This window comes from Rhynchophorus ferrugineus, unplaced genomic scaffold (genome assembly GCF_030347505.1).
Source record: "Rhynchophorus ferrugineus isolate W39M unplaced genomic scaffold, kcgeb_rfMv2 rfM1, whole genome shotgun sequence".
NCBI classification, from domain to species: Eukaryota; Metazoa; Arthropoda; class Insecta; order Coleoptera; family Curculionidae; genus Rhynchophorus; species Rhynchophorus ferrugineus.
Genome location: NW_027472580.1, coordinates 80,351,481 through 80,376,462, shown reverse-complemented (window position 1 = coordinate 80,376,462; position 24,982 = coordinate 80,351,481). Strand labels below are relative to the sequence as shown.

The window sequence follows — 24,982 nt, the reverse complement described above, 5'->3', positions numbered from 1 at the left end:
TTACATACCTAAATAGTCTCTAGCTGCACAGTAATTATATGTTTTGTTAGACAAAATTCGTATAATCAAACGTAAAGATACTTAGTTACTTGAATGCTTACCACAAAACCATATATTAGACTAGTCTTTTGTTCTTCAATTAATCTTTAACATTAAAATATATGATCTATATGATCTTTCATCGTTTGGCGTTACACAAGTACTTATTAAATGATTAATTATTTAGCATTCCGTAATCTTAAAGAGTCTACACTACTAGCTACATGACACATTTATTTCTTTACTAAATTGGAAAAAATTGACGCTCGAATGAAAGCTTTTTAGGAAAACTAGTTGATTGACAATGTATGCAAATCTTAATTGGTGAAAAGAGAGATAAATTATAAATAGTGCTACCAAAATCATATGTGACTCAATACTAAATAATGATATCCATGTTATTGTGAATTGTGAATGTTGCTTGTTTCAGTAAACAAACTACCGTTGCAAAACCTTGCATCCTTTCCCTTACACAAGCCTATATTCTCAACCTGCATCTACGACCCATTTCTCGGGCCATAACAAAAAAAACTCTAGTCTGGTCTAGATTTCAGATGGTATGGTCACTTTTTCTAAAATGAATCTGCCACAAATTCACCGGCAATAGGTTACCCAATAATACCTCAAAATTTAGTCAAGCTCTGCCCTATTTTTATACCTATTTTCTAAAACTGTTTTACTTAAATCATTTCCTCATCTAAATCAAACTTTTCTTTAAAGTATTTTGAAGTCTGCAAAAGATTTGGTGATCCTTGTCAACTAATATCTGAGTTTTTGGTCACGATACTGTTTTCATACTGTACGATATGGAGGCGATATGAGTGAATGGAATGGAGTTGAGAAATCCAAAAAGTCCAAAAAATGCTTGTCAAGCCATTGCATTGCTGTAATTGAGAATTGCATGGTTGGAAATATTGTTTATCAATTGTTGTGAAAATAACCAAAAGTTTCACTAAAACTACTGTAACTTACTACTAGTAATATATATATATATATATATATATATATATATATATATATATATATATATATATACTATTATATTATTATTCCAAGGATAATGTACGTTTTTTTTGTTTAATGCCACCAAGTATTTTCAAGAACACTCGACTATATCTAGGGGGCCTTTGTCAGCCTCCGTGTTTTTTTTTCAGACTATTGGTTACTTTGTCTTGAGCTGTATATTAAGGTTAATAAACTTTTAAAAAACACGCGCCGACGACCAGTTCTTTACCAGTCTCTCTATTTAAATAGACGGATTCGCTTACGACAAAGGAAAAGTTTCGTACAGATTTCGGCGAAATTTTCTAAATTTACTTTTGCCGCATTATCGGCGATTAGTTCCGATCGGGAGCAGCGGATTTGTTTTCTAAATGCGAACGTCATCCCGCTGATGTCTTATTCCCATCGTTGCGATGTCACGCTTCGGCGAAGAATTTTTGAGAATTATACGGTGTTGCTAAACGGTAACATTTTATTTCGTGTTAGATTTTTCGGTCGCAACTAATACATTTCTCTTTTTCTGTTATTAATATCACGTTCGATCATGTTTTCTATATCTCATTTTTCGATAATATCAATCGTTATACGTCGTATTTCTATATCTTTCCGGGAATCATTCTAAAAAAACCTTAAAGCAATTAAAGATCATTGTCCTCCAGATAATAGACGTTTGTTTCCGCTATATCATTTTCATTTAAGTCACATAACTTTCGTCCAAGCAATCTCTTAATCCCTGACAACATCTAATTCTTTCCGTAGCCTAAACTAAATCTAGCAAATACGAAGAATGAATACAGAGCTATTACTTTAGAAAAAGCTTCATCATATCTAAATTTTTGTTTAAAATGTTATCTCACAAATACTTCCTTCAATAAATAATTTAATACATAGCAGAAAATCAATTTATATATTAATCTAGATATATTCATAATATAGGCAAATTATTGTCTGCTGTTAAGTGATTCAATGTCTGCAAGGTTTTTTTAATTTGTCCTTATGTTCAAGAATAAAAAAGTTCTAGTTCTTGACACATTATAAAAAATAGACATAAAGTGATTTGAAAGCACGCCATACAATATATCGTTAAATTCGTTGAACTTTACTAATAATAAAAGGATTAAATGAAAGTACGCTTATGATAAATATAACAACTAAGGCTGATTACATCTAAAAATAGTACTATGAAATTAGTATCAAATTGTAATATGTCATATTCTCTTGTTATGGCCTTGATATATTTAGCTCCGTTGAGTTATGTGTAAAATTAATTTTCGACAATTAATTAAGAATAATATTTATTAATATTTGAAGGAGATCTATATCTATAATATGGAATACTAACTTAAAACTAATACCTACATGTTTTTATATTCCTTATTGTAATTAAGATATGAATAATATATATAAATAATAAAGTTATAGTAATACTTTGAAGAATTTTCTAGAATGATCATTAAAAAGATCCTCCAAATGAGCAAAAACATCCGAAGCTAACCCACTATAATAAGGTAAACAGAAGAAGACTGAATAAGAATAAGTCTCAGGCGCTCTCTAAACCCAAATATAAAAAGGATTACCACATGGGTGTACTACATCCCCCATGAGTGTGGAATCATCAATCAACGATATGTGAGATATAGATAGGACATTGGCTGAAGATAGTATGGATACTGGCCTTAAACATGTCATATTCTCTTGTTATGACCTTGATATATTTAGCTCCGTTGAGTTATGTGTAAAATTAATTTTCAACAATTAATTAAGAATAATATTTATTAATATTTGAAGGAGATCTATATCTATAATATGGAATACTAACTTAAAACTAATACATAAATGTTTTTTTATTCCTTATTGTAATTAAGATATGAATAATATATATAAATAATAAAGTTATAGTAAAACTTTGAAGAATTTTCTAGAAGGATCATTAAAAAGATCTTCCAAATGTGCAAAAATATCCGAAGCTAACCCACTATAAAAAGGTAAACAGAAGAAGACTGAATAAGAATAAGTCTCAGGCGCTCTCTAAACCCAAATATAAAAAGGATTACCGCATAGGTGTACTAGATCCCCCATGAGTGTGGAATCATCAATCAACGATATGTGAAATATAGATAGGACTTTGGCTGAAGATAGTATGGATATTGGTCATAAACATTCAATTCAATAAAACATAGGATTTAATCAGTCTATAAGGGTACTTTAAGAAACAAGCACCGAGAGGGTTTTGAACCTCTGAAACTATTGGCGGTGTTATCTATCACTAACCCACTCATCACCACGTGCCTTTACTGTCACTCCACATGCTTCAGCTGCAGTTTTTTTAGAAATTAAAAGCAAAAAATATTTGCAGCAAACAACATTTGTTGGGTTCTTTTATGTCTAATTAACAAATATAATGATGAGGAATTGTGGGCTACTGTTTTGCCGTAACATACCTAATTCCCTTGTAATTCTAATGTTATAATATAATTATTTTCTTAAATGTACGGTTTATACATTCTCCCTCTGCAAAAATGTTTAGCTGAATTTTACTTATTAACTAAATTTAGATTTTCACAGAAAATATGGATTACTACAAATGCAAAAGCCAACTAGCATCAAATACCTCATTCTTGTCGCCAGTAGGAATCCGTTCGAAAAATCTTCCTTTTTCCCATTCATATAGCACTTTGCAAATTACTTTTCAACGTTCCATATTTCGTAATTCCATTCTATTCATATGATACCTTAGAATGTGTTTGTTTTTAATATTGTAAAAAAACATTGTTTTAGAACATTTATTGCAGTAGTCTTGTTTAGTATACATCTTCATGGATTAATGGTTACAATGCGGTATTTTTAATTTCTTTTGGTGGTTCTTCATGCCCTTTGTTATCTGTGTTGAAAGTGTTACGTTGAAGAATCTTAATCCACTACAATTCCTTGTTATTTTTTTAACAAAACAATACAATATACTTTACTGGTCAAACGTGATTGGAATGAACCTTTTATGAGGCGGAACTATACTTATTTATATAATACTAAAATATTTCTATATGTTTCTGGCTCAAATATTTCTGTACTCCTGGTGGAATAGTGAAACTAAGTAAAAAATTTTATTACTCAAAATGTTGCTTTAGAATAATTTGAATCGAAAATAAATGGAAATGAGCAAATGCTCCTAAAGTCCCTTGCATTGTACAAATTTAAACGGCCTGAAAGCCGTACACTAGCGAGTTCAAAAACAAATACGTGAACGAACTAAATGTATAAACCAACATTCATATTTGATGATTTTGTTCGGAGCACAGTTAAATTATCACTTGACATTGTAGTTTTCGAAGTTTCAGCGCGTCGATGCTATTTAAAACGTGTATATTTTCAGTCCAGTGCATTACAGACACGAATAAATCGAAAATTAATTTAGCCCATATACAAAACGGTTTAGAAATCATGTTTCAGCAACAAGAAATATTTTTAAATCAGCTATTTATATTATGTTATCCCCCCGAATAATGTAGGTGAGATAAAATGAATGAATGCATAAATGAATTCAAATAAAAAAAATGTATTGGTTATTTGGAAGAACATCTAAATTATCCGTACGTAATGAGTTGTTGCTGTCCAAGCAAGTACTAACAAATATATGGACATATGAATTTCAATTATTATAACATAATACAATTACTTTAAAATAATGCCCTGATTTTTACTTATACCGGGTCCTTCGGCTCCCAAGTGTCATAGAGGAAATTAAGAGATAAGCAAGATCACACGAAGAAAGACTGCAATTTCATGTTGACGCCGTTAACTACTGCAATTCTTAGATAAAACTAAACTAGAATGAAAACTTAGGAAAACCAAATGGTGTGATCATGTGTCGTTCTGTAACGAAGTGTACTAAATATGTAACAAAAACACCGAAAAGAGCTACAAATATTTATTTTATTAGAGACAAATTAAATTACAGTCTTCCTTTAATTAACTATAAAGACAATTTATAAATTTGTTGCGAACGATTAGTAACAATATATGAATAAATAAAAAGAGATCGGTATCTTATCTCTATATTGGGTCCTTCGGTTCCCAAGTGTCATAGAGGAAATTAAGAGATGCGCAAGGTCACACGAAGAAAGACTGCAATTTCATGTTGATGCCGTTAAGTACTGCAATTCTTAGATAAAACTGAACTAGAATGATAACTTAAGAAAACCAAATAGTGTGATCATGTGTCGTTATGTAACGAAGTGTACTAAATATGTAACAAAAACAGTGAAAAGAGCTACAAATATTTATTTTATTAGAGACAAATTAAATTACAGTCTTCCTTTAATTAACTGTAAAGACAATTTATAAATTAGTTGCGAACGATTAGATATATATAGACGAATATATGAATAAATAAAAAGAGATCGGTATCTTCTACTGTAAAACAACTTAACATTAAATTTAGAAATGTGAATATAATTCAAACCCAATAAACAACAGATACTTTTTAAACTAGAGAAAATACCTATGCTGGCATAATCACAACAAAGCACTAAATCCATCCAAATTACCAATCCAATTGAACAGGGATCACTAGGAAAGCTGTGTTAGATAAAATAATGGGGAAGTTTTTTCAAAATATTTACTCATTTAATTTTAATTAATTTTAATTAAAACTAAAGTTTATTAATTATAAAGCCGGCAAAATAAGTTTTGTCCAAATAATATTTTATCTTATCGTTCATTTAAAAGTATGAATTAAAGATTTCTGAATGAGACGAAGTTTCACAAGATATTATAAGCAAATTAATGAACCAATGTCTTCAAGTAGTCAAGAATAATACAAAAATAAAGATACCACAGCCAGATATCTTCAGTTTAACGCATTCTTGAAATTACCGTTTTAATTTCTCCATTGATGGCCATATATTAGTTTTTAGTAGATTTTGAACAGAGAAAATATTATTAATAAGGACATTTTTCGTTTTATAATATGTTCTTATCATTATCATCAAGTTAACAGAAGACACCAGTCAAAAAATTAAAACCTAGCCTGACCAGGATTGATACGAACGCAACAGGAAATGACGGAATCACTGAATGTTTAAGTTATGCACAATATTTTCCAAACATTTAAATTAACTTGCTGTTATTCAGTCTCATTATATAGGCTCAATTTTATAGCCTGAAATCCGGGAATACGAATATAATTCGAAATGGAAGTATTGAAAATCGTTTTGCATCATATCGTCACTATAGATTGGAATACCTGAGAAAATCGTTGAATTCGCATAATAATTTATAATGATAATTAATCACTAATTATCAATACTCCGAGATGATATTTCAAAAATATTAAAATGCGAATCAGCACCTCATTATTCACAAAGGTCTATATTATCTTTAATTTTGTAAAATCTTTTAAATCTATACTATATTGTTACATCAGAATTTGCTCACATATATATTTGTCCTTTTTCATATATGTTTAAAGTATATATATAAATATTTTATCTATTTGTCTCCTTAATAACTTTATATTCATATGTTTTACAATATATAAATTTTATAACAACATATGCTGTATATTTATACTTTATAGTCACTCGGTATATAGTCACTTGCCGTTTTCTTCAGTCCCAATAAAAGCAAGGAGAGATCAGAAATCGGTATAATAATCAAAATGAAATATGAAATACAACACTGAATACCCATGGTTTGAAGCTCTGTAGATAAAAGAATGGTGAATACATGGTGTCCCATATTAGTTATTAATATTATTAAGAATCAGTAATAGAAGATTATTAAGATCAGGATTATATATGGAATATAATATTTGTGATACGTAAGATTATATTTGTTTACAGAGAGAAAAACGATGCCATAAAAACCACATGTTGCTCATAATTAAAAACAATAAAAAACAATAAATACCGATGGAATAGTGTGTAAATTATACCCTATTTGCCATATATACTAGAATCATAGTCCATCCATACTTCTGATTATATCTATAGACTTACAAATATACGAAAAATGGGAGGTCATAAAATTCAAATGTTGCTAGAAAGAAAGAAAAACAATATTACATTTATTACAGCAAATCGTAGATAGTTACCAAATCACCCATTTGTTAAATCCTGTCCGTAACAACATAATTTCAAATACACAACGTGGGATGTTTTGCGTGAATTTTAGTCGTGAGCAAAATAAAAACAGTTCAAATAAGCGTCAAATTTATTTGCATATCAAAAGATCCTTTTTGCGAACTTGCATTTAGATAGAAAACAAGTTTTTTTTTTGACTAGAAGTGCACATTAAAAAGTTGTTTTGATTATACACAGTGCTATGCAAATGGCAATAACAAAGACCAGTTTGCTTAAAAATATTCGCACAAACATTGTACCGGTATAATCATTTTTCTTTATTTAAACAATTTACACTATAACAATTTAGATAGTTACATTAGTTTATTTTAGTTGGTTGGTATGAACCAGACATCTTTATATAGAAATATTAAGCAAACAGAAAGAAACATAACACCTGAATTTAAGGCAATAACACTTCTTAATTTCTATTAAATATTTATCACTAGTTTAGTATCAAAACAAGATACGACAATCATGTGAAAATTATTTGATTGAATAAATAATCAAATAACCTGGCAGTAAATTATCATATTTAATAAAATCAATTAATACAAAATAAATAAATAATATATATATATATATATATATATATATATATATATATATATATATATATATATATATATATATAAACATAATTTCTTTAAAAAATTATTGCCTAAATTATGTAAAGCGAAACGTTATTATTGCAATATGACTCAGAAAATATTCCTCAAAACAGCTGTTTAGTAGCCATAACAACTTTGTTTATAATTCAGAACGTCATATCACCTTTCTTGAAATTCAATATTTTCATAAGGGTAATTCAGCAACATAAAATTTTACGATTTTGAACAAAATAAAGAATTACCAATAACTTGGAATATTTCTCACCATGAATGATTACGTATTCCTTTAATAAAATTGCTGTAAAATTGATAGCACTTATTCAATAGAAGATAGTAATAATATTTATGTTTTGTTAATACCCACGAGGAAAGATAATTTTTTTAATAAAGTTACATCTGTTGCTTTTATGGAGCTATTCAAGATATGTCTAATTCGAGATGTTGGTATACGAAAGAGATTAAAGTTTGTTGCCAAACAGATTTACATATTTAATACTCTATAAATTCGATACGTTATAAACGAAAATACACGCCAGCAGTATATGAAAATTGTTATAAAACGTGTTTACAAATTAGTCACAAAATATTTATACTTATGATTTGGACCTTTGGCCTCGCGGCCTCTCAAGTGATTTGGTTTTTACGGAAATGTGTAACGGGTATTCTTCGGTCAAGTTGTATTGAAGGGTTTACATTGGTTATTACCAAAAACCAACGTTCCTGTATGATTATTTTGTTCAGATTCATAGTTAAGTAATCACTTATGTTATATTGATTGGAATATTACCATATTACAAAAACAATAATTTAAAAATTAATTTAGTACATATACCAAACTATTTAGAAATATATAACAATAAATTTTAAGAAGTATTAGTTATATACGTTATAATAAATATGCTAAATGGTGTATTTGAAAATTATTATAAAATGTGTTTAGAACTTTTTCACAACATATTTATACTTATGATTTAGGTATTTGGCCCGGTGGCCTCCCAAGTTTTTTGATTTTCAGGAGAATACTAAACGTATATTGTTCAATGTTAGTTATTACCAAAAGCCAATGTTTTTATTTAATTATTTTGTACAGATTATAATTAAGTTATCATTTAATGATGTTCTATTTTGGGATTTCACCATGTCCATGCTATTTAAAACGTGTGTATTTTGAATGCAATGAACTACAAAGACAATAAATTGAAAATTAATTCAGTCTATGTAGCAAACGATTAAAAATATATACAATACACATTTTAAAAAGTAGCTAGATACGTTATGTTATACGAGTTAACAATGAAATAAGATACTAAATAAACTTGGTGGTTGCAATATTAGTGTTCGAAGTTTTTTAAATGAGTTTAGAAAATGGTCACAAAATATTTATACTTGTGACTTAGGCCTTTGGCCTCCCAAGTGTTTTGATTTTTATGAAAATAGAGTTCGATGGGGGTGGATCAAAGGGGTACTTAAAATTGGTTATTACCTTTCTAAAACATCAATATAACTGCACCACCAGTAATAAGAAGACATATATACTGTATATCCAGAACACCAAGCACTTTTATACGGAAATCCTTGATATCGGGCCTCTCCAATTGACAAAGTCCAACGAAATATCGCACCTACGTATTACAGCACATGTCACTGGACGCGTCTTGGTCCGCGACCGCCACGAAAGTACCTGCGTCACCCGGATCCAGATCGAGACGTCCAGTTTCGAATGGGCAATAAGAAATTGAAAAAAGCAGCGACGATACCCGGCCACCGGATACGGTTCCTCAGGTACTTCCGTTTCCGAAAGCGGGACCAGCGACGCGTGGCGCGTCGTACCTTTCAAAATACATCGGACGCGTCGTCTTGGTGGTGGCGGTGGTCGTCGTCGTCGTTGGCGTTCTCGTCCGATTGCGGCGGCTGCTCGACTTGCACTGCCGCCCCGCAGAGCGACGGTGCACGCACGTGCGGCCGGTGCAAGCGGGGGCGGCCTACGACGGGCGCATCGTAAAGGGAGTGGGGAGACGGTGGTGGCGGCGGCGGCGACGAGGAGGGGTCGACGGAGGGAAGGGTGAGCGGGGGAGGTGGCCGTCTTCCCTGCCCTCTCCCTACGTTCGTCGGTCCCTCGAGGACGCAGAAGGGACTGCAGCCGCGTCTTAATTTCGGATGGGATCCTCAGGATGAGCGGGGATGGGGACCGTCGTGGCGCCGCCACTTTTGGCGATGGGAGTGATGGCAGAGATACTTGACAAACTTTAATCAGCATTGTTAGAGAATAAGTAGGTTATTTAAAAATGAATGAATGTAAAAATGAACAATTATAATAGGTGCCACCGCAAATTAAATGAAGTTTAAAAATATTGCGAAGAATTTAAGCAAAATATCACTGATAGTGAAACACATTATTACTATAATGGCTGAGATAATACTTTTTATTAATTACATCTTACATTAGATATACTTAAAAATTAGTACAATATTAATTTACAAATTAATTTATTACTACTGTTCTGTTGTACTTACATTAATAGACAAGCAAGACGATGTATTTCCCAAATTAAATAATATAACAAGAAAAATGTTTGTATACTTTAATGGGCTATGGTAGATTGGCATTTCTTCTTTATAAACTAATTAAAATATTTAATACTATATTCCTATGGAAGAAAGTTATATGGTGTTTACGTTGGTAATAATACCTCTATATATTAAATACCTCACCATATTGCACTATACAATATTAGTTTGGTGTGATTATTCGATTAGTTGAAATATACTGATTGTTTTGAGTCTGTATCCTGTTCTGGTGTCATCCAAAAGTTGTAATACTTCACTGTTCACTAACATGAGAATAGAGGCTCATATCTCCTTGATATTCTCTGAATGACTGAATTTATTGAAGAACTAATCTAAGAACTAGAACTAATAATTGTCTTTTTCTTCAATTAAGATTTTCCTATATTTCTATTCAAGTTCCGTCTTTTTATTTTTAACATGTTCCTTCGAGCCAACTCTTACAGCAAGAATGATTTCGAGCTATTGATTCATTGGGTGATATATGGAATGATAGCATCAATTACAAATTAAAGTTTTTATTTTGCACAGAAGAATATATTGCTGAACATGCCAATAAATATGAACAGTTGCCAAGAGCCCTAGGCAGAGTATATTCCTAACTTGGAAAAGGCACATTTAGACAACAGAAAAGAAAGCTTGCACTAAGAAAAATAAATTTTGTTGTGGGATACCAATCATAGTTATCCTTCAATAATAATGTATTATTTTATAAATTAACATTTGGCCCATTAGCTATATGAAACCCAACTGTAAGATACAGATAGTAAGCCTAATATAGAAATCCTTCAGAATTTCCTAAATAAAGTACTGTATGTTATTGTTAATGCTCGATAGTGCCATAGTGCCAGAGAACTATTTATTAAGTATTTATTATCTCTTCCGCAAGGTACCACCATAAAAGACAAATACAACCCGTTAGAAATGTGCCTCACTCCACCACAATTTTCACCCATTTGCCATCATTATTTTCGCCAACTAATCTAATCAGTTCATATAATTTATCCTTGCCTAAAAATAAATATTGATGATTAAAGATTTTATAAAATTTCTTTATCCGCAAGAAATTATTAGGCATATACATTAGTTAAAAATAATAATTTGACGTTTTATTAAGAAAAAATGGTTACAATGTATCTTATTCAAAATGATGTCCTTCGAAAGCCGGTACTTTTGTGCATCTTTCAGGTAATTTATGGATTCTATGTCAAAAGAATGATGTATCTCTTGGGAGAATCCACGAATCGACCCATTTTTTGGAATCTTCATAAGAAGTGTAGCGTTGCTTAGACAGGTCACGACTTATATGTCGAAGCAAGTAGTGATCAGAAGGAGCAAGACCTGTAGAATACAGCGGGCGGGGTAGCACTTCTCATTTTTATGCTTCCAAGCATGTTTTACTGGTTTTGTAACATGTGATTGATCATTGTCATGCTGAAGAACAACAATGTTTTGTCTTTGCTCGTATTCCGTCATTTTTCACGCAGTGCGCGAATATTGATTTGCATTGATGGTTTCATTGAATAATGGCTTAAAATTTGATCACAAATTGTTTTGGCTACTCAGTACTTTGACCACTTCTAAAATGTCGAAACCAGTATTCACATGTGGAAATCGATGGAGCACGATTTTCATAAGTTTTGCACAAATACAAAATTACAGCTTTACAGAATTCGATGACATTATTGGCTGACATTTTTGAAATTGAGGTAAAAAGTAAAACTACCTGCAAATGAAATTTATTCGGTACAAATTCAGATTATTTTCAGCGCACTGAAAAAAAATATGTATTCATACTTCGACGAAATGGCATACGGAAAAGTGAGACTCCACATGAAGTTTAAAATTAATTTATAGGCCATATGTTTGACAATCTACGTTATAAGATCCGACAAGAAAAATGACAGAAAAACCTTATAGCGATGTCAGATTAATATTGATTCGTATAAAATTATTATTTTTCAAATCGTGTTTTATTTTTGTTTGGAATCCGTCGTCCAGAACATCGATTGTGCACGACGGCAATTGTTCCTCTAGATTTCGATCGAACGAAAAAATACTTTCGACTTTTACCAGTTATTGATATCTTTTCTCGGAAGTGTCGTCACTATTAAAAAGTGGTCCAGCGTCGACACGACGTTGGCAAAAATCCGATCGGACCGACGGACTTATTCTTTTTTTTATGCGGACCGTTGCGCGTTTTATTTTCGAAACGATCTCGTCTAGTAGCTCGTACACGGTGATTTTTTTCTCTCTTATCGCTCGTTGCGAACCGTTGTGTGCGGTTTCGGTGGCCGGATACGGTTTTTCGAAAGGAAAAATCGATGAAAAAATCGACGATCGTTGTTCGGTAATGTCCTAGAAATCGATTTCCATTCTTGCGGCTTTTCGGAGTCGTCAGCCCGCCTTTTTTCCATCGCGATTCCACTAAATTTAATTTAGTCGTTATTTAACAGAGCAACTGTGTTAAGCAGTCTCAAACTACGTGGAAACGGATTCGTTTCAGACGTCAACAAACATCTCTCATCTCTAAAAAGAATCGGAGTTCCATTTTTTTAGAAATAGAGCAAAAGATTTGAAATACGATGGCACTAATATAACATATATTTTAAAATCACAGAGGCTATTTTTTTGATTGTTTTGAATTACATTTTATATTTAATGCTGTCACCATACTTTTCGTTAGAATTAAAACAGCTGTAATAAATAATATACTATGTATTGGATTTATTTTTAATAGTTAAAAAAAGTCTACCGAAAATGAAGCTGAAACAAATTATTACAAAATATATGCACATCTTTTCTAATTTTTCAATCAAGAGCCAAATGCCCCTTATTTCCTAATTAACGGACAATTATTTTTCGTGCTTCATAAGGACTTTTTTTAGAAATACAATATAGTTGGTAAAATATAAATGAATATTATTTACTTTAGCACATGGAATATTATAAAATGAGCATATTAACTCTGTTACTCTGTCTTGCGATGAACATATTAGAAGGAATATATATGCAAGGGGTTCACTATATATTTTGTGCCATATGAAATGAAGCCAAGAGACATTGAAAAGAGGTCGTGTATAAAATGCTGCTTTAACGGCAAAATGGGATTTTCTGCCTCGTATTGTTAATGAAGGCGAAAAGTGTGTCCAATGTGAAAAAAATCATGAGGACCACCTAGTCAAGCATCAACATCAATGGCAACCATGGTCCCAAGCTAATGCCCCCTACTAATTTGGTGATATCAGCTTGGTATGGTATATCAGCTGCGAAAACGAGAGCCGAGCACTGCATGAAAAGCGGACGGAATACAACAAGGAAAGACACAACAACGTTATTCTGCAGTATAACAAAGCTTGACAAACATTAAAACACTTGGAAACATTAAAATGGGAAGTGCTGATCTACCCGCCATATTCTCCAGACCTTGCCCCTTTGGGTTACAATAATAATGTATTATTTTATAAATTAACGTTTGACCCATTCGCTATATGAAACCCAACTGTAAGGTACAGATAGTAAGCCTAATATTGAAATCCTTCAGAATTTCCTAAATAAAGTACTGTATGTTATTGTTAATACTCGATAGTGCCATAGTGCCAGAGAACTATTTATTGAGTATTTATTATCTCTTCCGCAAGGTACCACCATAAAAGACAAATACACATTAAAACATTAAAAAAATTAACACAAAAACATTAAAATGGGAAGTGCTGATCTACCCGCCATATTCTCCAGACCTTGCCCCTTTGGGTTACTATCTCTTACGACATTAAGAAACCGGAAAAGTGTGTATACTCGCGGATAGCCTCAGAAGATACATCGTTACTGAAAGATGGGAAAAAGTATACTTAATACTTTGAGTAAAATGCATTGTACCGATTTTTCAATAAAGCTTCAAACAAAAATTAATCCTTTAAAATCCTAATGTATTAATATGAAAAATCACCATTTGATTTAAACCAATTTATTTTAAAGGAAAGATTTGACGACTTGTGGAATTGACGGAAAGACAATATTGTCAATTAAATCCTATTCTCTCGCCGATTTTTTAAAATTCCCAGTGGCTTATTAGTCACGCTATATAACTCCTAAAAAACGATAAAAGGATATATGTACATCCCAAATAGGATGGAACAATGTCGGATGAGTATGATAAGTAGAAAAGTATAGATAGATATTAGAAACTTCGTCATAATTTTCTAGTCCTCTACGTAATTCCTCTGCAGCTCACGTTTTCTTACAATTAAATCAAAAAAGTAAAATATTTGGCACATGGTTTTCGATAGAAACTGGGAATAAATTTTGTTTACATATAGCAGTACTACAGATAATAAAAGATAGAGCCTGATAACGGAGTTTTAAAATCATTTAAACGTTTTTATAATCAATAAAATAGTAAGTATCATTATTGAGTAATGTATATGTGTAGTACATATGTCGATTAAAAAAACAACTAATATGTACCTCGCGAGACAAGTTAAATGAAACCACACCTTACCAATTCAGTAACAATGTATTACTGTTATTCTGATTATAAATGAAGATTTATATCAGATAAAGAAAGTTTAGCAGCGAACAGAATAATTGAAAAGTATGACGGTGCAGTGTCTGGTCAGAGTAGTGTATTGGACCCCGGGTCGGGAGAACACACCCCTATGTTCTTATTATAAGACCGTGTTTAATTAATATATTCTGTCGATACGAATTTGCTGCAACAAATCAATCGGTGGTTTCGATAACCTTGTGCTGTACTCGTAGATTCCGACAAAGAGGTTGTTGAAACCATATAAAAATTGTGGCGACTATTTCGCCGTAAAACGCATAAAATTCATAGTCAACATAACTAATTATCCATCAAGGATCGTGAACTGTTTTTGAGTTCTGGGACTTTGTACCCGAAGCAAAATAATATTTTCAAATTCTGCTTCGTAATACGGTCTTACACAAAAAAAACCCACCTGTATTATTGAATTTGAAACGCATTCTCGAACACATTTATCAATTTAGGATTAGTTAACCGGTTCGAGTCTTTTGGTCAAAGACAAACATCTGATGGTGTTGTAACCGTCCACCCACCAGCTGACATAATTGCAGAAACACTTTGCTTTTTATTATCTAATGGTAATAAAAATAATTGCGAACGTGTCACGGTAATTGTCGAAGTTTAAAAATAGGATTCAGCAAATTTGCTGAAAACCTACCGTTTCGAAAGCGTACCAAAAACAAAATTAAATCGCTAAACGAACAGGAGCGAAACAGAGACTTCGAAAAAATCGGTTTTTACGCGGATATATTATCTATTACCCAAGATTTTATATTATGATTGATGTGTTTAAGACAAACATACCAGTTTTTTTCTTGGTAGGCTAAATTGTATTCGTTGTTTTTCTAATCTATCAATTTAAGATTGATACGGAGTTCCTGATATCTAATGGACATAGTTGATCCATTGGAGCTCTATGACTTATTTTCATTGATAATCCATGAGTGTTTATCCATTCTTTAAATAACTACTTTTATCATTCACCCTTTTTTTATGATCAACGGACTTTCAAGGTGTCTTAACTATGATTTAAAAACTCGATAAACCGTCAGAAGAAGTCGAGCCTTACTGGTCCAATTCGCTCCTATCTGCGACATCCCAATTATTTGAGAAACTACTACTAAAAAATGTATAGAATAAAAGCTCATTGTACATATTGGGACCACTTCTGTATCTGCTCTACCTACACTGCTGATGTCCCAACAATAAAAGAAAGAACTTGGAACATCATTTGGAACCCTCGCCACAGATATTATGACAAAAGACATATCTTTGTCTAGAGCTATACAAAATATTCAAGTGGCAGTTAACAAGACCTACAAATAGTCTAGAAACTGGAAATACAGCATTACGTAGTGTATTGCGGGAAAAAAAACCTAATTATATCACTTAAAGAATGCTGGTTAATAAACATGACGAACATGAACTTAGACCAAAACCAGAATAGATCTGACTCAAAATTAAACAAATGTACTGGTTACAATGTTACCGAAAAATACTCTCACATTGACGTATAGCGTATTTGGTCTTATGGGGTTGCATCAGTTAATCGATTAATTACCAATGCTTATCCCTCTTTCGATGACCTCAAAATTAAATGAATCTACGAAGTTATCCAAAATTTCGCCATAAAACATGAAATAAAGTTACTAACAAAATAATTTCAAGGTTAAATTCTCAGCAGCGTGGAAGCAATACAGCTATTAGAAAATGCACAAGCAAATAAAATAGTGAAGTAAACCAAACCGCATGAACTTGTATAGTATGTAAGTGTTACTCTTCAGTTTAGCTTAACTAGTCTGATATATTTATCCCGCATTCGTCATGCCTGTAAATTGATGCAAGTATAACAGAACAATAGTAATAAATAGTAACCAATTAATGTTAAAATTAAGATAGGCTAAACCTTGCGTATATGTCAAAATTTTTAAAACAATAATTCAGTGTTTATCATCTAAAAATGTAAAGTCTAATCCCTTCCCAAATTTATGTACTGATAATAAACAAGATTTTTTAACAATAAGTAATAAAGATAAAAATTTTCCTGCAAAATACTAGTCCCATCTCTCTGGAGGTATTTTTTAATTCCACATCCTCTTTAAGCTATAAACTGGGATTATTTTTCAAATATATTTAAAAAATACTGTAAAAATCAGAGATTTAAACATTCCTCAACTTCGAGCGTCTTTGATTGGTCAAAGAATCTTTTAATAAAGGTTTCTAAATTACTAGAAATTATACACGTTTTAATTGAAAATTAACAAACACTATAACAATTAAAAAACAAATTAAAATAATCATTCTGTAAATACAAGCGTTAAATATTTTTTCATTTTGCTATATATTGTCAGAAAAATTAACAAAATTTAGTGATGTAAGTAATATCGAATCAATCCGCTCAACTTAATTTAAAGTTGGTCTAAAGTGAGATTACTGTGGAAACTGATCTAATATAAATCATTTTAAGTATCAGAATTACGGACATCTATTAGAAGATCTTAGCTAATTCTAACTAATATGTTCATTACATAGATATTTGCGTTAAATATTTCTACCAAAACTTTTATCTCATGCCTTTCTTACATTTACTATTCATTCATTACAGCTACAATAATTTTAAGCATTAATTATTCGAAAAATTCTACATATTAGTACTCTCCTCCCCTCCAAATGAGACACTTGTATCGTAATTGCATAATTGTCCTTAAAGATTGTTTCAATATACGCACATCCACTCAGTACCAAGCCAAATCAGCTAACTGTTAACAACTGCTAACAGTCATCTCAGTTGATGAAAAAAATGAGTTATTGCATTTGCAGTATCTAGTATGTAGGTAAGTAAGTTAGTTATTTTTCGGTTATATAATAAAAAACTGACATATAAGATGGAAATCTTCTTTGTTCTCCCCACAAATTTAACTTTTTGACAATTTCCTTCATTTGAATGTTTCTTCACCTCTATTAATTTGATATATAGCACAATTTTTAATGATGATCCAAATAATTCATATTTATTGTCAAGGTTAGGGTATATCATAATACTCCAATTCATCATAACTGTGCGTGGATTCATAAGTATTTTCAACCTAAAATTGCAGAATATAACAAGTCAATTGAAAAGTCCCCGGCCTACCGTAGTAAAACACATTCTTTTTGCAAAATTAGTTTTTTGTATTCAACATAATTCCTTTCAAGGGTGATATACTGATTATAGTGACCCTCCAACTTTTCGATACTATTTTTGTAGTATGATTTTCCCTTTTACTTCTAAATAGGCATCAGTTTCGGCGATCACCTCTTCATTCAACGAAAATATCTTTCCAGCGAGCATTCTTTTGAGATCTGAGAATAGGAAATAGTCGCTGGGGATCAAATCTGGAGAATACGGTGGATAAGGAAGCAATTCGAAGCCCAATTCATGGCTTTTGTCATCGTTTTTACCGACTTGTGACACGGTGCATTGTCTTGGTGAAGCAGAACTTTCTTTTTCTTCAAATGCGACCGTTTCGTCGATTTTGTCCTTCAAACGGTCGAGTAACGCTATGTGATAGTCACTGTTGATGGTCCTTCCTTTTTTAAAAATTATTCCATGCGCATTCCAAAATACAGACATGGCGTCTGTTGCATTTTCCCACGCTTTGAAGCGGATTCATCATGTGCAATCCACTCATGTGAAATATTGGAGCCATATTTCATCCGTTGTCACATATCGACACAAAAACTCGAGTTTATTACGCTTGATCATTTTCATAGCATATCAATTCTTGATGGTTGATTTTCCTGGGGCAGTGTCCGGAAACTTGGCATCAAGCCAAGTTCTTGCTTTAACTGTATTTTTTTCCCTTCAAAAAGCAATATTTTAACACGCGAAATTCCTTTTTATCAATTTTTTTCACAATAACAAAAGTTGCTTCACACAAAATGCTCTAATTCACAAACTAATGATCCGAGAGCTGTCAAATTTATACACACATCTTTTAAGGGTTAGGGCTAACTAAAAAAAATATAGGCCGGGGACTTTTCAATTGACCTGTCAGAGGAACGTAATACATGACAAAAGATCTCAATAATTTAATCATATTTATGTTCCAACCCTCTAATATATTAAAAGTTACACGTTCGAAAGATCACAATTAAAACAAAATGAAGGCGGCTGTTCCACACGCGCTAACAACGTACATATTTGTTTTGAAAGCAAAAAATGCCGTCGTCTTCTTCCTTCGAATATTTGTTCTATATAATTTATGTCAGTTTTTATGGGGTTTACTTTTGCTTTAATACACGTGCGCCCTTGCCAATATCGCATGCGATGACCCATGAACAATTATCGGGTCATGGTTCACAGTTTGGAATACTTCCGCCTTTTTTTAATATAATTAAGAAACCCTGCTTCGTCGAACGTTTAATTTTATCTTTCAGTATTAGTTCTCTAGCCCAGATGTATATAACCGAATATTCTGAACATTCTATTTTAGTTCTACTGACTTAATAAACCACTACTTCTAGGTCTATCTTGACCACTGGAAGGCGATGGAACTGTCCTATTGCTGCCATAGTAATGGGTTTAAATCTCACTTAAAACATGAATACTTTTAAACACGTTTGCTTATTATCGTCTAGTATCTCTAAGTTAATAAAGATCCATATAAATATTATGCTTAACATTATGTTCTAACCATTGGTCCTCAGCATTAAGCCTACCGACTGGTGAGTGATTACTGGTCTAAGTGGAATGATTCCTTCTGGAGATATACAATTATAAAAAAAATCACAAACAAAATTACATTTACAACCATGTCCAACAGAATTTGAACGCTCGCAACAGTAGCATACCTGTCACCTACCTTGACCAATGCACCAATAAACCTGGCTCTGGAATATTTTAGTTATAAAAGTAGTATATACATTGTAGTAACATAAAGTAAAGTAACATATAACCTATATGTCAATATAAGAAAAATTATTCAATAGTTGTATAACACTAATTCACTGTTTAACTAGGATATATTTACTTGAAATTCTTCATTTTATTAGTTCTAAAACTCGCAAATAAATCAAATAAACTAACAAGCAGCTAAATATCACCAAAAATGATCCAAATTGAAGATATGTATCAATCATCATCATTTATCGTCAGTAACTAAAAAATCACATTAAAATGTTAAGGTACGCCTGTATTTTAATGTATAATTTTCATAATGGATTTGAATGGATTATTCAAATCATTAAAATGACAATAACCCTCAAGCGATCAGCTTATCACTGTTATGTGAATATCTAAAGGTACTATAGAACTCTTTTCAAAATAGATCTCTGTGATGTAAATGAAAATCTACTAAATTTATCAAAAACCTTAGGTGTCATAACGTTTAAAACTCACTAATCCCCAAGAACTATAAATCCAACATATATCAGTAAATGATGTCGTACGAAGCAGGCAACCAGAAAACGATATGACAAGAGTCGAGAAAAGTTAGTTTTATTTAAACTCTGTCTTTTATTCAGATTCTCTAATCGGCTTACTTATGTCAGTTGTAGACATACTACCTATGTTTTATATTAATTGTAGTAATATACATTAATTTAGCATATAGTGTCATTTGAAAATTGAAAATTTTGTACATGTTATACACTGCAATATACAAACATTGCAATAAAATTGATTGTTATACATGAATATGTTTAGTTGAAATTGATAACCATAATATTTTATAAAATTCTTCAAATAAAGAATCAATCATTATATATATATATATATATATATATATATATATATATATATATATATATATATATAGATATATATATATATATATATATATATATATATATATATATATATATATATATATATATATATATTAAAATAATCATCATTATTACTTTTACAATTATACATAATAGGCCAATTAAAAATTATTCAGATACCATAAAATCATTATATCATTATATAATAAAAAAGCAAAATGAAAATATAGGAACATAACCATATTTATCCCGTCCTGACAACAGGAAAGTGTTGCTAATTTTGTAAGAATATACATTTATTTTCCCTGGCCATTGATATATCAATAGACAAATTTTTGACTTCTACCTTTCGAGATTGGGTTAAACTAACTACTACTAGTTTGTATCAAAAAGTTTGCGCTGTTTTCAATACAGTAGCTTTTTCAAATATACCTCAAAGAAAAACTAAACGAAATAAAATGAAAAAAACCGATTATCATTGACGAGAACATGTTAAGATATATTATAATAGCAAGACAAAGTATATGTGTCATATATAGTAAATATAAAAATTTAAATTCTAGATGAATAATAAAATAAAATAATATAAAAATACATAAAATAGATAAATTGTGAAACAGTTGTAGATTATCATCAATTCCATGCCACATACTGTTTCTAATTATTTTTTATTAATGATGATTAGTTGTAAAATATTTTTGGATGAATGAACCTTTCCTTAGTCCCTTAAGGAATCAATATAAAAACAATATCGCAATTGTAACGGGTATTTTACGGTCAACAGATGTAGAAGACACTTTTATACTACAGTTTATGATCGAAAAAGACCAAAAGCGTTCCGGACCGAACGCGTGGCAAACTAGCAACGATAATTGCCCAATGAACTGGTGAGAAATCTGTATTTTGCGCGAAAAAATTACTAAAAAAAAAGTATATATAGTCGCGTAGGTTTATTCGCTGCCGACAAATTACTAAATGCCAAGGTTCCGCTCAGAATGGTTCAGTTTTATTATGTCGCAAAGAAAAATACGATTTCTGAATGGTAATGCAATACGTCAAATTCTCGCACGTGATTCTGGTAGCGTACTGGACCGATAATCAGGTTCCTCCTGTTTTACTTTCAATTATTCTCAAATCTCGATCGATCTATAGCGCAAGATCAATCGAGAACATTGACATTTTCAGAGATATTAGGCGCGTAAAAAGTAATCCACCTTTTTTTAATTATATTTTGTTTAAGTCGCCTTCTACTATCATTACAATTATATTGCAAATAAAAAAACATGTCTAATTTAAAAATCAGATAATTGCAAATGTTTTATTGAAAATATAACTTAATATTTTCTAAAAGCAGTAAATATCCTAAAGTTAGTTCTATAACTCTTCTCTAGTATCTTCAAGAAATTAACCTTGTAATGCGATCACCCAATTAAAGTGTGATTCATCAACTATGAGAAAACGTTCAAATGTTATTAATAGACAGCATTTAAAAATTATATAATTGGGACCCCATCAATTAAGCAAAGAAAGCAAAAAGTAGTCTTATATTTGCGAATTATTTGACTATTCGAATACCAATTTAATGTATTCTAACCTTTTAAATTAATATTATTTCACTTCAAATAAAAAATAAGCAGCTTAAATCTGAGAATACTAAGTGGTTGCATGTGTGGCGACCGCCACGATCATTTAGGCCACCACGAATTCACCAACAAAATACAAAGGTTGGCAACGCCGGTGGATTGGTACCATGCAGTTCCAGGCTCTAAAAGACCATCACGACGACGTCTCGCTCTCTTTTCTTTTCTCCATCCCTTTGTAATAGTACCACTTCCACAGCGCTATCGTACTTCCTCTACCTAACCTAATATCTTTTCAATTCCCCCATCATTTAACATTGAAATAAACAGTATTTCTTCAACTAGTGTTTTCAGTTTTCGTGCAAATTCCTTCCAAAATAGTAGTGAGTGTTCTGACAAATAATCGCAGCGGCAGCCACACATTTTGACCGACTGACCAACCCGACTAATATTCCTACACATGTATTTTTAGCAGCGAAATCTATCGGTGAAAACGAGAAGTATTAATGCGAACAGCGGGTAAACAAGCTAACCTAACTACGACTATTTTGACATTGTCTATATAAAGTAACAGTTTTCGCTTTAGTAATGTGAAGTTATTTAGTATGTACAGACGCTGATAATAAATAATTACTTTTATTATTTGATTTGAAGTAATCTACTGCAGAAAAGCCCATTAAATACCCTTAAAATTTTATGGGGATACCCCACCATACACCTATTGTAGGTTTGGGTTTTAGTGATTTAAAAGTGGCAATTTTGATGCCAATGACAAAAAACCTGGAGAACCAAATAAATTTGAAAACAATAGTAAGACGTATTGGACGATAACCGATCTCAAACTCTCAAAGAACTTTCAGACAACTGTTTTTATGCGCACAATATGACCAAAAGTAAATAATATAACTATTTGAAATCATTTCAACATTCCTATTCTACAATTTTCGAATCGTCGAAGGATAGAATTTATAAAGTATTTTTGAATTAAAGCAACCGGTTTGTTAGCACCAAGTATAATAATAAATCATACTAATACCAATACGATAGTACAAGTGTGTTTATATTTAAATGTCCATGTTGTCGAAGATATAATATAAAACTGAAACTTTACGTCCAAACCTTTCAGAACCACTAAAGAAAATATTTTAAATATAATATAATAACTATAATTTTAAAAAATAATACTTTTAAGTTTATAACATATTATAAAATAAATATAATTTTAAACTCGACAAAGAAATCTTCAAGAATTTAATTATACACATATAAATAATTCTTATATATTTTATATGTTAATTATAACACAAAAAATCTTCTACAACATAACAAGCTTTCGAGATCCAAAAAAATAAAATATTTCAATTTATGGTTAAAGGAGCAAAATTGACTTCGATTGACCAAAAGTTATCAATTCGACTCTTCCGACAAATCCATCGTTGTCGAGCAAAATAACGAACAAAAAATCAGTCAAATATTGACACCGGCTGAAAAATTCATATGACACTACGAGTACCAACCTTCAGAGGATACCCGTCAAAATTTCATAACATGGCGATTATTACACATTGAGCGTTTTTAGTGTTTTGTTCTATTTGTATTTTTAAAATAGAAAAAGGAATATGGGTTTATTAATTGTTGGTTTTTGGTAAATAATATTCTTTACAATGAAAGTAATATATTTTTATTTAGTATGAATATTATATTTGAAGAAATTCATTAGTATATTGAATTAAAATACCCTGAATTGGTAATTTCGAAAAACTTCCAAAAAATATCTATTGCTATAAATAAGGCATACACTGTCATAAGAAAATTGTTAAACAAGAAAATGTATGTATCTTGTGCAATTTATTATAAAAAGGAGTCATCTTCGATAAATCAACAGTATTTTTCCTAAATAAGATGTCATCATTACTATCACCAACTAACAACGAACGTCAAATATTGGACATAGGACAGATTTTTCATAGTAATTTATATACTTGGATCCAATAGGCGCAATCTTTAATGATAATTATATCACTAATGATAAACTGACACCTGAATAGAAACTCTAACCAGTACTGAAAATTAAATTTTAATAACTTACAATATTTCATACGCCCAACAGTACATCGTTTAAGACTTTTCTGCCAGTCTGTTATGATATATTTGTAATGTTTTCTTCGCTGTAATGTGTCATATTGCTGCTTAAGGAATAGATTTTATTTCAGCTCGAAAGAAGTCAAATATTTTGTTCATATAAAGAGATAAAATACAAAACTGAGTAGTGTTCCAAATGTGTACATTTTGAATCACTAAAATCATGTAAATACCGAACATTGTAACAAATAACGATTTCGATATGTTCGATAATGGATGAAAGTAACAACCGACGAAGATCAGACGAAGAACTTCAAAAATGAGAAATTAGGAACCCCAAACCAATGAAATCATTATGTTAAGATAACTTCCGACATCAATTTAGTTTATTAGAAACCATATATAGATTTTTTTAATTACCCGCGATAAGCGAAGCAAATTGATATTCTTAGTTTAACTGGGGGACTAGGGAAACAGAGTAGACAACATTAACCACGATTATTGAAATAAAAATAGCAAGAGCAGCCTTCTAGTTTAGTTCTACATAACTGAACATAAATGAGCTGATAAAAAAGGTATAACGGTCATGGATATGACTAATTTGTGGATATCTGAGAAAAAACTTACTAAAAAAAAATAACAAAATAGACCTAAGGTTTATTTTAAGATAAATTAGATAAGCAAGAGATA

General features: G+C 31.1%; 1 protein-coding gene across 22 annotated transcripts in view; it reads right to left on the bottom strand.

Annotated features, from left to right (window-relative positions):
- The window catches only part of LOC143190838 (uncharacterized), a 144,661-nt gene that overhangs the window by 62,923 nt on the left and 56,756 nt on the right, over positions 1 to 24,982 (bottom strand). For 3 of the 22 annotated variants that reach the window (XM_076395469.1, XM_076395545.1, XM_076395559.1), the window contains exons 1-2: positions 9,602 to 9,698; positions 9,255 to 9,393 (exon numbers count right to left, since the gene is read on the bottom strand). The exons of 10 other annotated variants lie outside the window; for them this stretch is intronic. Coding sequence is in view for 8 of the 12 variants with exons in the window: in XM_076395497.1 (XP_076251612.1) it covers positions 9,602 to 10,028 (427 nt within the window). In the remaining 4 variants the exon portion in view is untranslated. Of the gene's footprint in view, positions 1 to 9,254; positions 9,394 to 9,601; positions 10,150 to 24,982 lie in introns of those variants that run through there. 9 more of the 22 variants (XM_076395532.1, XM_076395497.1, XM_076395565.1 and 6 more) reach the window with 9 other exon arrangements.